General features: G+C 46.8%; 1 protein-coding gene across 3 annotated transcripts in view; it reads right to left on the bottom strand.

Annotated features, from left to right (window-relative positions):
• The window catches only part of OPHN1 (oligophrenin 1), a 683,898-nt gene that overhangs the window by 29,157 nt on the left and 640,635 nt on the right, over positions 1 to 14,106 (bottom strand). For all 3 annotated transcript variants that reach the window (XM_078640140.1, XM_078640141.1, XM_078640142.1), the window contains one exon: positions 2,526 to 2,570. In XM_078640140.1, coding sequence (XP_078496266.1) covers positions 2,534 to 2,570 — 37 coding nt within the window. In that variant the 3' untranslated portion in view covers positions 2,526 to 2,533. The remainder of the gene's footprint in view (positions 1 to 2,525; positions 2,571 to 14,106) is intronic.

Consider the following 14,106-nt stretch of genomic DNA (forward strand, 5'->3'; position numbering starts at 1 on the left):
TGGATCTTATCCTAGGCACAGGCGTCGATGGAGCCATAACCGACTCCGTCGGATTCGGGACCGGCGTCGTGCACGGATCCGACGGCGACGCTTGCGCCGAACGAGGTCAAACAGAAGGCGCCGGAGAAGATGGAAACGGCGCCGAAGCCCTCGGCGCCGGGAAATTCCAAGAGGGCGCCGCCGGAAGAAAAGGCATGAAGGGGGCCTGGGCATAGGCTTGAGGACCCCCTAAATTAAAAGCTAATGGACCCATGGGACCCAAAGGTGCACCAGAGGGGTACATAGCCCTGTGAAAGACTCCATACATGGCATTGAGATAATGCGATGGGTCTTGTCCTGGAGCTGGAAATGGAGGATAAGCTCCCGGGACTGAATCCGAAGCTGGTGTTCCCGTATTCGGGCCAGCCAGCGCCGATGTCGGAACCATCTGAGTCACCCGCTCTTCCGGCACAGGAATATCTTGCTCTGGAGCCGGAGAATGTACCGTATCCGGTGAAGGAGCCAGCGTCAGCGATTGAGGTGGAGAGACTGCAGGCTAAGCCAATTTATCTGGAGAAGCAGGATTCGACAAAGAAGGAGACACACAATCCTTTCTATGACATCGAGGAGGAGAGGTCGATTTTGGCGCCGCTTCCTTGTCAGAACGACGTCTTGATGAATGTTTCTTCTTCTTATGTTTCTTCGGCTTCGAAGTATGCCCCGACGTCGACTTCGAACCCGACCTCGATCCAGAGTGAGATGTCGACCTTCTCCAACCTCTCTTCTTTTCTTTCCTCATTTTAGCCATGAAAAGTTTTGCTTCTCTCTCCTTTAGTGCCTTGGGATTAATTTTCCTGCAGCATGGACATCCATCGATGTCGTGGTCGGAAGATTAGCACCAAACACAGACCTCGTGCGGATCAGTAATGGACATATGTCCACCGCACTCCCTGCAGGGCTTGAACCCAGATTTCCTCGAGGACATCTTCGAAGGAAACAAGAGAAACACAGCAATACAGCCAGAAATACAAAGTATCTACGGAGAGTCCTAGAAAAACCGTTGGCGTCGACGGCGCGGAAAAAAGGGAACTGACGTCATCACGCCGACGAGGCTCTCTTATGGATCCAGTGACGTCAGCGAGGTCGCGAGCGGCGCCGTGCCTCTGTGACGTCGTCCACGTCCTCGTCGGCGTGGAGAGCTACAAGAAATTTCCGAATGGCTGCTGGCGCAGGGGATATTCACAAGGTGAGGAATTCACTCACAGATGTATCCATCAGAAAGGGTATTGTTAACTGCACTTGTATACCATAGGAGCTCAGGCCCACTGGTCTCGCTGAGAAAGGGTCTTGTTTACTGGCACTTGTATACCATAGGAGCTCAGGCCCACTGGCCTCGCTGAGAAAGGGTATTGTTAACTGCACTTGTATTCCATTGGAGCTCAGGCCCACTGGCCTCGCTAAGAACGGGCATTGTTAACTGCACTTGTATACCAGCAGAGATCATGTCCACTGGTCTCCCTGAGAAAGAGTATTGTTAACTGGCACTAGTATACCATAGGAGCACAGGCTCACTGAGAAAGAGTATTGTTAACTGCACTTGTAAACCATAGGAGCCCAGGCCCACTGGCCTTGCTATGGAAGGGTATTGTTAACTGGCACTTGTATACCATAGGAGCTCAGGTCCACTGACCTAGCTGAGAAAGGGTATTGTTAACTGCACTTGTATACCATAGGAGCTCAGGCCCACTGGCCCTGCTGAGAAAGGGCATTGTTAACTGCACTTGTATACCATAGGAGCTCAGGCCCACTGGCCTCGCTGAGAACGGGTATCTCGCTAAGAAAGGATATTGTTAACTGCACTTGTAAACCATAGGAGCTCAGGCTCACTGGCCTCGCTGAGAAAGGGTATTGTTAACTGACACTTGTATACCATAGGAGCTCATGTCCAATGGCCTCGCTAAGAAAGGGTATTGTTAACTGGCACTTGTACACCATAGGAGCTCATGTCCAATGGCCTCGCTAAGAAAGGGTATTGTTAACTGGCACTTGTATACCATAGGAGGTTAGGCCCACTGGTCTCGCTGAGAAAGGTTATTGTTAACTGGCACTTGTATACCATAGGAGCTCAGGCCCACTGGCCTCGCTGCGAAAGGGTATCTTGCTAAGAAAGGGTATTGTTAACTGCACTTGTATACCATAGGAGCTCAGGCCGACTGGCCAAGCTAAGAAAGGGTATTGTTAACTGGCACTTCTATACCAAAGGAGCTCAGGCCCACTGGCCTCACTCAGAAAGGGCCTTCGTAACTGGAACTTGTACAGTTTAGGACTTGCTAAGAAAGGGTATTTTTAGCTGGCCCTCTGCTATAGGAATCCAGGGGGCTTTACATCAAGGTATGCATGCACCTTATACAATGCAATCATAGCCACAAAGCAACAGAGAACTCTATGATATGGAGATTTAACAGGGGGCAATGAGTTCTAATGACTAAGGCTTGAAAACAAGAGAGGTAAAAGTATAAAAGAAGACAGAGAGAGATATACAATACCTGAAGGCTCAGCTTTCTTCGGACAAGAGCCGGACTTGAGGGGAGCTGTGAATAAAAGACAGGTAACAGTATAAGAATAACTTCCACATCATTAGACCATGCAATGACTGCTGTTTCCCGGCAGGGCCTACCCAATGAATAGTTTCCACACTGTTAGCGCTGGCAATGACTGGACGAGAGTAGAGAACACCTGCCCTAAACAAATCGCTTCCAGTCCATCATGATGCACATACCTCAGTGGTACACAGCAAGGCAGAGCAAAGAGGGAAGAGTAAGGCGCCATTCCATCATAACCAATGCCACACATCGCTGGCCACCACAAAGTCCCTCTTTTCTCCTGGAGATTCATATCTGGCACTTGACTACACACTGCAGGGGTGCCACTCAGGAAACCTGGTACGACTAAATAAAGTTCTTCCCAATGAGCAAACATAATAATTTAATAATGCAATATGTTTTTACCACAGTTGTAGCATTGGTTACCACATTGATGTTATCCAGTGGTCGCGCTGCTGTCCTACTCCAAATATCACTTAAGCATCATTTACTATTGAAAGTAATCAGAATATCATGTCACCATCATTAACTTTTTTAAGTAATCAGTATGTTACCTTTGCATCATTTACTATTAAAAAAAGCAGATTACCTTAGCATAATTTATTTTTTAAAGTATTCAGAATATAGCTTTATCACCAGTTTTTTATTGAAAGTAATAATATTACTTTAGCATCATTTACTACTGAAACTAATCAGAATATAACTTTAGCATCATTTACTTTTGAAAGTTATCACAATATTACTTAATATCATTTACCATTGAAAGTACTCAGAATATTACTTCACCATAATTTATTTTTTTAAGTAATCAGAATATTACGCTAGCACCATTTACTAGAGAACGTAATAAATAACGAATATGCTACTTACCAGTATGCATATGTTCTTGGCATGTAGGGCTGCTGACATTCATAGCTATTGCATTAGATCGCCGCCTAGTGTTGGGTCCGGATGATTGCACATTGTTGTCCTGGAGAAGTCTTCGAAATATCACGGGATAGGTGGCTCCTCCCCTGGACTACAGTGCGCATGGGCATTCTCTCCATCCTCAGATTGTTTTTCGCCATTGTGGCAGAGATGGAGTGTAATACAGTGAGTGATGTCCATGCTAATTAGAAATTCTGAATGCCACAGCTGCAACAGGCGCCGGGGAGGAGGGTGGGCGATATGAATGTCAGTATCCCTACATGCCAAGAACAGATGCATACTGGTAAGTAGCATATTCGGTTCGAGGCATGTGGGCTGCTGAATTCATATCTATTGCATAGAATACATAGCAGTCCCTCCATTAGCGGCGGCCGCCCGTGCCAGCTGCAGCAGTCTGAAAAAGTGTTTTGAGAACAGCCTGTCCTACAGCAGCCTGCTGTCTATTGTGTACATCTACGCAATAGTGTTTTGTAAATGTATGAATAGTGGACCATGTGGCAGCTCTACATATCTCCCCTAGTGGAATGTTCCCTAGAAAAGCCATGGATGCTCCCAACTTGCGTGTGGAGTGTGCACGTGGAGGAATCGTTAAAGTGCGTTTAGCTTTTTCATAGCAAATTTGTAGGCACTTAACGATCCATCTGGCTATTCCTGATTTTGAAATGGGATTGCCTTTATGCTGTGGAGCGAAGGCGACAAACAGTTGTTTCGTTTTTCTGAAATCTTTAGTTCTGTCTATATAATACATGAGGGCCCTTTTCACATCTAATGCGTGTAGGCATCTCTCTGCAACATTTTCTGGATTTGGGTAGAAAACCGGCAGTTCTATGGTTTGGTTCATGTGGAACTGCGAAATCACCTTAGGCATAAAAGTGGGGTTTGTACGTAAAACAACCCTGTTTGGGTGAACGTGTATGAATGGCTCTTGAATGGTTAGCGCCTGGAGTTCACTAACTCTTCTGAGTGAGGTGATGGCTACTAGGAAAGTCACTTTCCAGGTTAAAAATTGAATCTCACAGGAATGTAGAGGTTGAAAGGGTGGCCCCATGAGTCTTGTGAGAACCAGGTTGAGGTTCCAGACTGGTGAAGGTGGAAGTCTCGGAGGGATCACTCTCTTGAGTCCCTCAAGAAAGGCTTTAATTGCAGGTACTCTGAATAGGGATAGGTGCTGCCTGTTTTGCAGGTAGGCTGCTACTGCGGATAGATGTATGCGGATGGAACTGTAAGCCAGATTATATCTGTATAAATGCAACAGATAACAAATAATGTTCTGAATAGATGCATCTAGTGGGTTAATGTCATTATTGTTGCAGTATATGACAAACCTTTTCCATTTCGCCGCATAACATGCTCTAGTCGTGGGTCTTCTTGCCTCCTTTATGATATTCATGCAGTCTGGGGGCAAGTTGAGGTATCCAAATTCTAGGACCTCAGGAGCCAGATCGCCAGGTTGAGCTGTTGCGGATCTGGGTGCTGAATGTCTCCATGGCTCTGCGTCAAAAGTCTGGGTGTCAGTTGCAGCCTTTGATGAGGCACCACGGAAAGTTCCACGAGCGTGGTGTACCATGGTTGGCGTGCCCACGTTGGAGCAACCAGGATGAGGGTCAGCGAGTGTTGCCTCAGTTTGCGTGCCACTAGCAGAATCAATGGCGCTGGGGGAAAAGCGTACGCAAACTTGCCTGACCAGTTCATCCATATCGCATTGCCCTGCGACTGTGGATGTGGGAACCTGGCGGCGAAGCTTCGACATTTTGCGTTTTCCCTTGTGGCGAATAGGTCTATCTCTGGTTGACCCCACTGATGGAAGTACGGCTGGAGTACTGATGGATGTATCTCCCACTCGTGCATCTGGTGGCTGTGCCTGCTGAGCAGGTCCGCCATTTGGTTGTCCTTGCCTGGGAGGTGTTCCGCCATGAGGAACATGTTCCTCTGAATGGCCCACTTCCACATGCTCTGAGCCAGGTGAGACAACTGTGGAGAGTGTGTTCCTCCCTGCTTCTGTATGTAGTACATGGCAGTCATGTTGTCCGTCCGGATCAACACGACTTTGTTGCACAGAAGTACTTTGAAGGCTTTCAGTGACATGAAGATTGCCATCAGCTCTAGAAGGTTGATGTGCATCTTCCTCTGCTGTGTCGTCCATAGTCCCTGCACTGTGTAATGGAGTACATGAGCTCCCCATCCCTGGAGAGATGCGTCCGTTGTCAGTATTACCTGTGGTACAGGCTCTTGGAACGGTCGGCCCTTGCAAAGGTTTTGTGGATTCCACCAATGCAGAGAGTTGTATGCCCGACCGCTCACCAACACTAGGTATTTTAACTGCCCTTCAGCCTGGTTCCACCGACGTGCCAAGCACTCCTGAAGCGGGCGCATATGTAGTCTCGCATGCGGGACTATGAAGATGCAGGAGGCCATCATGCCTATCAACTGCATGAACACTCTTGCATGAAGCGAGTGTTGAGGTCTGAATTTTTGTATCAGCAATTGCATGCTGTGTATCCGCACTGAATTTGGCTGAGCTTTGGCTGCCAGAGTGTCTATCGTTGCGCCCAGGTACTGCCGTACGTGGGCGGGTTCAAGATGTGACTTGGGGTAATTCAGTGAGAATCCCAGATCGTGAAGGAGGTGAATGGTGTGGGACACGTGGCTGGCACACAGCTGGGCCGACTTTGCTCGAATAAGCCAGTCGTCCAGATAAGGGTAGACATGTATGTGCTGTCTCCTTAGGTGTGCCACCACTGTCGCCAGACACTTGTTGAATACTCTGGGTGCCGTCGTCACTCCGAAGGGGAGGACCTTGAACTGGTAGTGTTGATCCTGAATGGTGAACCTGAGATACTTTCTGTGGGAAGGGTGCATGGGAATGTGGAAGTACGCATCCTTGAGATCCAGTGTTGCGAGGAAATCTCCCTGACTTAAAAGCGGTAGGACTTGCTGTAAGGTGAGCATGTGAAAGTGCTCTGACAGAATGTATTGGTTCAGAGGTCGTAGGTCGAGTATGGGCCTGAGAGACCCGTCCTTTTTTGGAATCAAGAAGTACAGAGAGTACACCCCTGATCCTTGCTCCGCCAGAGGCACAAGCTCTATGGCTCCTTTTTGCAGCATACTGACGACCTCTTGCTGCAATAAGAGTAAGTGCTCTGCGGACATAGGACGGTGTCTTGGTGGAATGTTGGGTGGAGTGGCTGTAAGCTCTAGACAATACCCGTACTGTACAATATCTCGTACCCATCTGTCTGTGGTGATGGATTTCCATACAGACAGGAACTGTTGTAGTCTCCCCCCGACAGGTGTTAGATGGTCGGGGGCAGTGACAAGGCGTCACTGTTTGGTATTGGCAGAGGATCTGGAGTTGTTGTTTCCTCTTCCTCTGCCCTTGATGTTATTTCCTCTATATCCACCCCTGGGATTTTTATTGTAGGTGGATTGTGTACCTCCCTTGTTATACTGCGTTTGTTGGGTGTTTTGGCCCCTTGAGGGTCCTCTGTTATTGGAGCGCCGAAAGGAACCACCCCGAAACTGCTGCGACTGCAGAGCTCCCATGGATTTCGCAGTTTCCGTGTCCTTTTTAATTTTTTCTAGGGTGGCATCAACTTCAGGGCCAAACAAGAAGTCAGTGTTAACTGGCTGATTAAGAAGGGTGGTCTGTATTTCTGGTTTGAAACCAGATATCCTCAACCAAGCATGTCGCCTTAGCATGACGCTAGTGTTTATAGCCCTAGCTGCAGTGTCAGCTGTGTCTAGTGCACACTTAATGGAAGCGTTGGAGATCAGCTTCCCCTCCTGAACCAACAGCTCTGCTCCTTCCTTGAATTGTTCTGGGAGGTGCTGTAATAATGTTTCCAGAGTATCGTAGTGTGACCTATCATATCTGGCCAGAAGCGCCTGAGTATTAGCAATACGCCAGATGTTTGCAGCCTGTGCTGCCACTCTTTTGCCAGATGTGTCCAGTATCTTTGACTCTTTATCAGGCGGAGGCGCATCTCCCGTTGTCTGCGAGTTTGCCCTCTTTCTTGCATTTGCAACCACCATAGAGTCCAAAGGCAATTGACCTTTAATATAGGTAGGATCCACGGGCGCCGGCCTATACTTCTTTTCTATCCTTGGGTTAACTACCCTTGCTCTAGTATTTTCTTTGAAAATGTCCTTGGCGTGTTTAAGAACGCCCATGAGCATTGGTAGTGTCTTTACACTTCTTTCGGAAGTTGAGAACGTGTCCACAAGGAAGTCCACTTCCACAGTATCACTATGAAGATCAACGTCATGATTTAACGCAGCTCTTTCAATCAGAGCGTTGAAAGCTGCAGTGTCTTCAGTTGGTGATGTTTTGACATTGTAGACCGTAGTATCAGGGTCATTTTGCGTGTTGCCTGGGTCACCAGGGTCTGCCCATGGGTGGTTCTGATCATCACGACCAGTGTCCATCACATCGTCATCAGCATCATTATTATCGTCACATGCCCCTGCATCCGAGTATGTAGGGGAAAAGGATTGAGGCTCCTGCTCATATGTTTGCAAGTGTTCGACCATCACTGGTGACGCAGGTGATCCCCTCTTTTTCTTAAGAGGAATCCTGAAAGACTCCATGGGGTTTTCAGGGACTATTTTCCTTTTGTAGATAGACAGTCTCCCCGTTTCCGAGTCGATGAACTTCCTTGGTTCTCGTTCCTCTGTCTCGTATGCAGGCCTGTGGGTCAATGCGGGTCTTTTTACGGGGTCAATGCTCTGTTTTGGCTCGAACATCTTCGGCCTCACTGGCGGTGGTAAACTGTATTTTATTGGCGCCGACGTAGCGAGCGCGGTGACCAACTTGGCATTTGTGACTTTCTTCGGTCCCGCCGACAAAGCCTTGTCTCTGATTCTTTGAATCGACTCCCCGACGTGTAGGGCCATGTCTTGGGCCTTATGCTTCGCATGCGCCGCGGCTGCATCTGACTTTGAACCGACGTTTGTCTCCGGTCCCGTCAGTGATCGAGGAGTGGAGCTCTGTCTCGATTCGAGCTGCGTAGCGGCTTCCTTCGGTGCCGACGTCTTCGACTCGAAGATCTTCACCGTGGCCTTTGGTGCCCCGCTACTCGAGTCGAGGGCCTTCTGGAAGCTCCCCGCATCGAAGTCCCTCATTTGTTTCGTCGGCCCCGAGGGTTTGGAGGCCTTGGCGCCGACTAGAGCCAGTTGCACTTTCGGTTTCGATTTCGACTGTGCTGGCTTCGGTTTCGTTTTGCTGAGATCAACCAAAGTTGGTTTCGAAACCGATGGCTCAATGATAATGTTCGAAGCCGGGCCTTGTTGCGGGGCTGTTGAACTCGAACTCGAAGGTAGATCTTGGGTAAGGCCTTGAGGCGATCCCTCGACCTGAGCCGTATTGATATTATGTCCATCGGCCCCCGTATCGACGGTTGGGCCTAGCTCCTCTGAGCTATCTTCATCGGCCCCAAGGGCCTGAACGTCGACGAGGTAGGAGACGTCGGCGTTCAGGCCCTTGGGGCCGAGGAAGATAGACTTCATAAGTCTCCTCGTCTCCACCGGCACAGTACCAAGAATATGGAAGCAGGCCATGGTAAGGGCTCTGGTTAAAAAACCCAACCTTGACACCAAGAACCTAAACAACTTCCGCCCGATCTCCTTGTTGCCTTGGGCAGCCAAAATCTTGGAGAAATACATAAACAGCATATTAACAACTTTTCTAGAGCAACACCATCTGCTCGATCCCTCCCAGACTGGCTTTCGTCCCAAGCATGGGACCGAGACGGCACTGCTGGCAGTCACAGAGGAGTCCAGGAGAATCTTAGATCGGGGAGGATCGGTGGCAATCATCCTCCTCGATCTGAGCGCGGCATTTGATACCGTGAATCACGGCATCCTTCTGCAGCGCCTCCTGGACACCGGAATATCTGACAAAGCCCTGGAGTGGTTCAGGTCCTACCTGAGTGACAGATCTTTCCAGGTGTATGAAGGGAATGTCACCTCCTCCAGCAAGCCTCTGAAGTGTGGAGTCCCGCAGGGATCATCGTTAAGCCCGACGTTATTTAACGTCTACATGAGGCCACTGGCTGAGGTCGTCCGCCCATTTGGTATTAAGATCGTTACCTATGCGGACGATACCCAGCTGGTGGTCTCCTTAGCACAGGCAGGCGGACCCTCAGCCAATGTAGATCTCGCTGGCTGCATGGAGATGGTCAAGAGCTGGATGACCAAGTCTTGTCTCAAACTTAACGGAGACAAGACTGAGCTCATGCTCCTGGGTCATACCGTACCATCTACCATAGACACTCTCTGGCCTCCCAGCTTGGGCCCTGCCCCTATTCCCAAAGACGCCATCAAGAGTTTGGGTGTCTGGCTTGACAGATCCCTGTCGTTCGATCAACAGGCAACAAAACTTTCTGCCACTTGCTTCGGCATCCTGAGAGTTATCAGGAAGATCCTGCCTCTTCTCCCCTTTGAAGCAAGAAAGACTGTGGTTCTGGGCCTAATTCAGTCGCGACTGGACTACGGAAATGCGTTGTATCTCGGAGCCCCTGACTTCACCCTGCGCAAACTGCAACTAATACAGAATTGCGCAGCTAGAACACTCTTACAACTCCCCCGCAGATCATCAGCAAAACCCGGACTGAGGACACTGCACTGGCTCCCTATAAAGGAAAGAGTAAACTTCAAAGCACTCTGTATTGCCCACCAGACCTTCTGGTCTACAGGACCGGCAATCAATATCCCTCTCATTACACCCTACCTCCCCACAAGACAGTTGCGCTCCACCTCTGCAAATCTAGCCATTGTGCCGCCAATAAAGAAATCAAGGTCAGGAGGCCGCTCCTTCTCCTACAATGTAGCTAAGAGGTGGAACGCTCTGCCCCAGCATCTCAGATCTAATTCCAATATTCTCTCCTTTCGTAAACACCTGAAAACGCTCCTATTCACTACTTAATGATGGAGCTGAACCTGCCTCCTCTAACCCAAACCTCAGACGGTATGCTTAGCGCTTGGACGCCTCAGGGCAGCTATGTGCGCTCTACAAATCGGAATTCATTCATTCATTCATCTTGATACTCCTCTTCATCGGCTTCGTAGTCGGATCCATGCACAGATCCCTGCTTCGATGATTCATCTCGGTCCGGTAGCTCGACGACTTCTTCGTCTCCGGTCCCGAAGATATTATCTGGTTCTGGCGCAGGCCTATTCGATTGTAATCGAGCCGCGCGTCGGGTCCAAAGAGTCTTCTTTGATCTGAACCGGGCACAGGCCATACATTGGTCTTCATTGTGGTCCGGTGACAAGCATTTGTTGCACACAGGGTGGACGTCGTTGTGTGCATATTTTGCATTACAAAGCGGACACCTTTTGAAAAGGCCTCGACTCTCCATCGTCGATGAAACTCGATGCGAGAGGTGAATGAAGCCGTCCGATAGTCGATGTCCTGTAGATAAATGTTATCGATACCGATCGAAACGATACCGACGGTCGCGAAAGCCTTTTGGCTTTGAGAAAAAGTTTCCTAACTTGAGCTAAGATGTTAACATCCGAACCCAATGGCGGAAAAAAACAATCTGAGGATGGAGAGGATGCCCATGCGCACTGTAGTCCAGGGGAGGAGCCACCTATCCCGTGATACTTCGAAGACTTCTCCAGGACAACAATGTGCAATCATCCGGACCTAACACTAGGCGGCGATCTAATGCAATAGATATGAATTCAGCAGCCCACATGCCTCGAACTATTACTTTACCACCATTTACTACTGAAAGTAATCAGAATATTACCATCATTTACTTTTGAAAGTACTCAGAATATTACCTTACCATAATTTACTTTCGAAAGTAATCAGAATATTACTCTAGAACGATTTACTAGTGAGCGTAATATGAATATTACTTTACCTTCATTTACTACTGAAAGTAATCAGAATATTACTTTACCATCATTTAGTTTTGAAAGTAATCAGAATATAAAAGTTACAACATTTTCAGAAACCTCTTAAATTCCACCCAAATTGAACCTTACATTTGGAAATAAGCATGAAACATCTGCAATAGGGACTATGGAATTAAACACGTTAAAAGGATGGGACTACATTTTATAAGCATTTATTTTTTTATTTTTTTGTTCAGTTCATTGTTGAGGGCTAGAAGTAATAATCATTTATTTTACTATTTTTACTGAAATTGTTTGTAAAGTGCTGTTACCACCTAGCGATGGCCTCAGAGTGCTTGCTAGACAGCAGGAATTTAGGGCCAGTTGCACAAAGCTTTTTTGCGTTCGCAATTGCAAGTGACCACAAAAAAGCTTTGTACAATGTACAAAAGGCAAATTGCGATTCAGTAACTTGTATTTGCAATTTGTGTTTGCTACGAAATACTAATTCAGTATTTGGAAGGGGCCTCCCTTCCAAATACCAAATCAGAATGATATGTATTAATGTTTTGCAACCAAATTCTGGCTGCAAACCAGTAATACTTCACCACCAGTTTTAAACTGATGGTAACCCATTCGCAAAGGGGAAGGGGTACTTTTAGTACCCCTTCCACTACTCTTAAAAAATGTAACTGCAAAGGTTCATTTTTTCTGTTTTAAACGCATCCCGTTTTTTTAAGGAAAAAAAAAGATTGCTTTATTAAAAAGCAATCACATACATGGTGCTCTTCTGATGACCTCAGTAGGCCACCATCCCTGTGATCAGGAAAAACAAGGGAACCCTACCCACTGAGGAACCAGGGTGCGTATTTTATATCAAAGAAACAATGGTTCCAGTGGAACAATAAAAGTATACTTGATGAAAACACAACAATGTACAATAATAATATGAAGGCTACCGAGGATGTAGGAAGGAAAAACAAAACTCATAGCACCAATTGAGTACCATCATTTGTTATCTTTGCGAGAAAAAATGTTCAAATATTTACATATAACAATTCACATATCATATAACAGTGTGAAGACTTAAGAAAGAGTGTCCCAAGTGTAAAGTGTGAACCGAAGAGTGGTTTGAGCACACATTAAGGTGACAGCAGTGACAGTTATGTACACGGTTTCAACAGGGGTATATTTACAAGGAAGTGGGAAAATGACCATACACACAGTATTCAATAATATATACAATGACTATTTGATTCATAGACATTGATTAATAGGTTCATTCCCAAGGAGCGTCGACGGCGTTTCGACCCTTTAATGGATAGAGGGTCTCGTCAGGACAGGGGCGGTGTGGGACATCACTGTAAGTAGCCGATTGATACGAAGGGTTTTGATCGTATGTGGCAACAACACGGAACTGGATAGTAGAATCGTGGCACTGAAGTGCTGCAATGAGCATGGATAGGGCGCTTGACAGGAAAATGCCTGAAAGTATGCTTAGTCGGACTAAGGCAGACCGCCTTATCAAATCTAATCAAATAGTCATTGTATATATTATTGAATACTGTGTGTATGGTCATTTTCCCACTTCCTTGTAAATATACCCCTGTTGAAACCGTGTACATAACTGTCACTGCTGTCACCTTAATGTGTGCTTAAACCACTCTTCGGTTCACACTTTACACTTGGGACACTCTTTCTTAAGTCTTCACACTGTTATATGATATGTGAATTGTTATATGTAAATATTTGAACATTTTTTCTCGCAAAGATAACAAATGATGGTACTCAATTGGTGCTATGAGATTTGTTTTTCCTTCCTACATCCTCGGTAGCCTTCATATTATTATTGTACATTGTTGTGTTTTCATCAAGTATACTTTTATTGTTCCACTGGAACCATTGTTTCTTTGATATAAAATACCATCCCTGTGATGGCTGCAATTCCTAATGTGTCATAAATTGCGACCTACCTCATTAATATGCATGAAGTAGGTAGGTCTATTTGCGACCCACCACGAATCGCTAATGAAACTCAAAAGAGTTTCATACATTAGGAAATCGGTATTACTACTGTTTGTATACATCTAGCTCATAGTTTCAAGTAGCAATATGCGCTAGGTTGCTAGAGCTACAGGCTGGAGACCAGTCAGCAAGCAGTGGCAATGCACAATACCTGGAGGGCACCTGCTGCCAGATATGATCGATTGACCTTGACAAGAGTTCAGAGTCCTGGATGCCTGGGTGGAAAGGCTGAGGCGCTCGCTCAGGCAATGAGGCCCCGCTCTGTCCGTTGGTACCTCGGCTTTGTCATAAGCCGAGCTTAGGACAAAGCCGAGCTTAGGACAAAGCCCGAGGTACCGACGGACAGAGCGGGGCCTCATTGCCTGAGCGAGCGCCAGGAGAGGTGAGGTCCGATCCCAAGAGATTTCTGGGAAAAGAATCCTATTACAGAGACATCACTTCCAGAGTCTGGAACTTTACACACGGTAGGATGTACCTCTGTTATTTACTTTTTTCTCACTTACTTTTGCAGTAGTGTTACATAATTGGTCTTGAAGAAAGCCACAGGTCTACCTACCGTCCTTGAATGGCTGAAACATGTCGACCTCCTTAACCATCACAAGATAGTTACCATTTATTCATACTATCTAACACTATTTTTAATCTTGACATTATGATGACCCCATAATAAACTTGTTCTTTGACATCATAATAGTTAATTTTAGCTTCACGTTTTGTTTTTCACATT

The sequence above is a fragment of the Lissotriton helveticus genome, chromosome 4_2, assembly GCF_964261635.1.
Source record: "Lissotriton helveticus chromosome 4_2, aLisHel1.1, whole genome shotgun sequence".
Classification (NCBI taxonomy): Eukaryota; Metazoa; Chordata; class Amphibia; order Caudata; family Salamandridae; genus Lissotriton; species Lissotriton helveticus.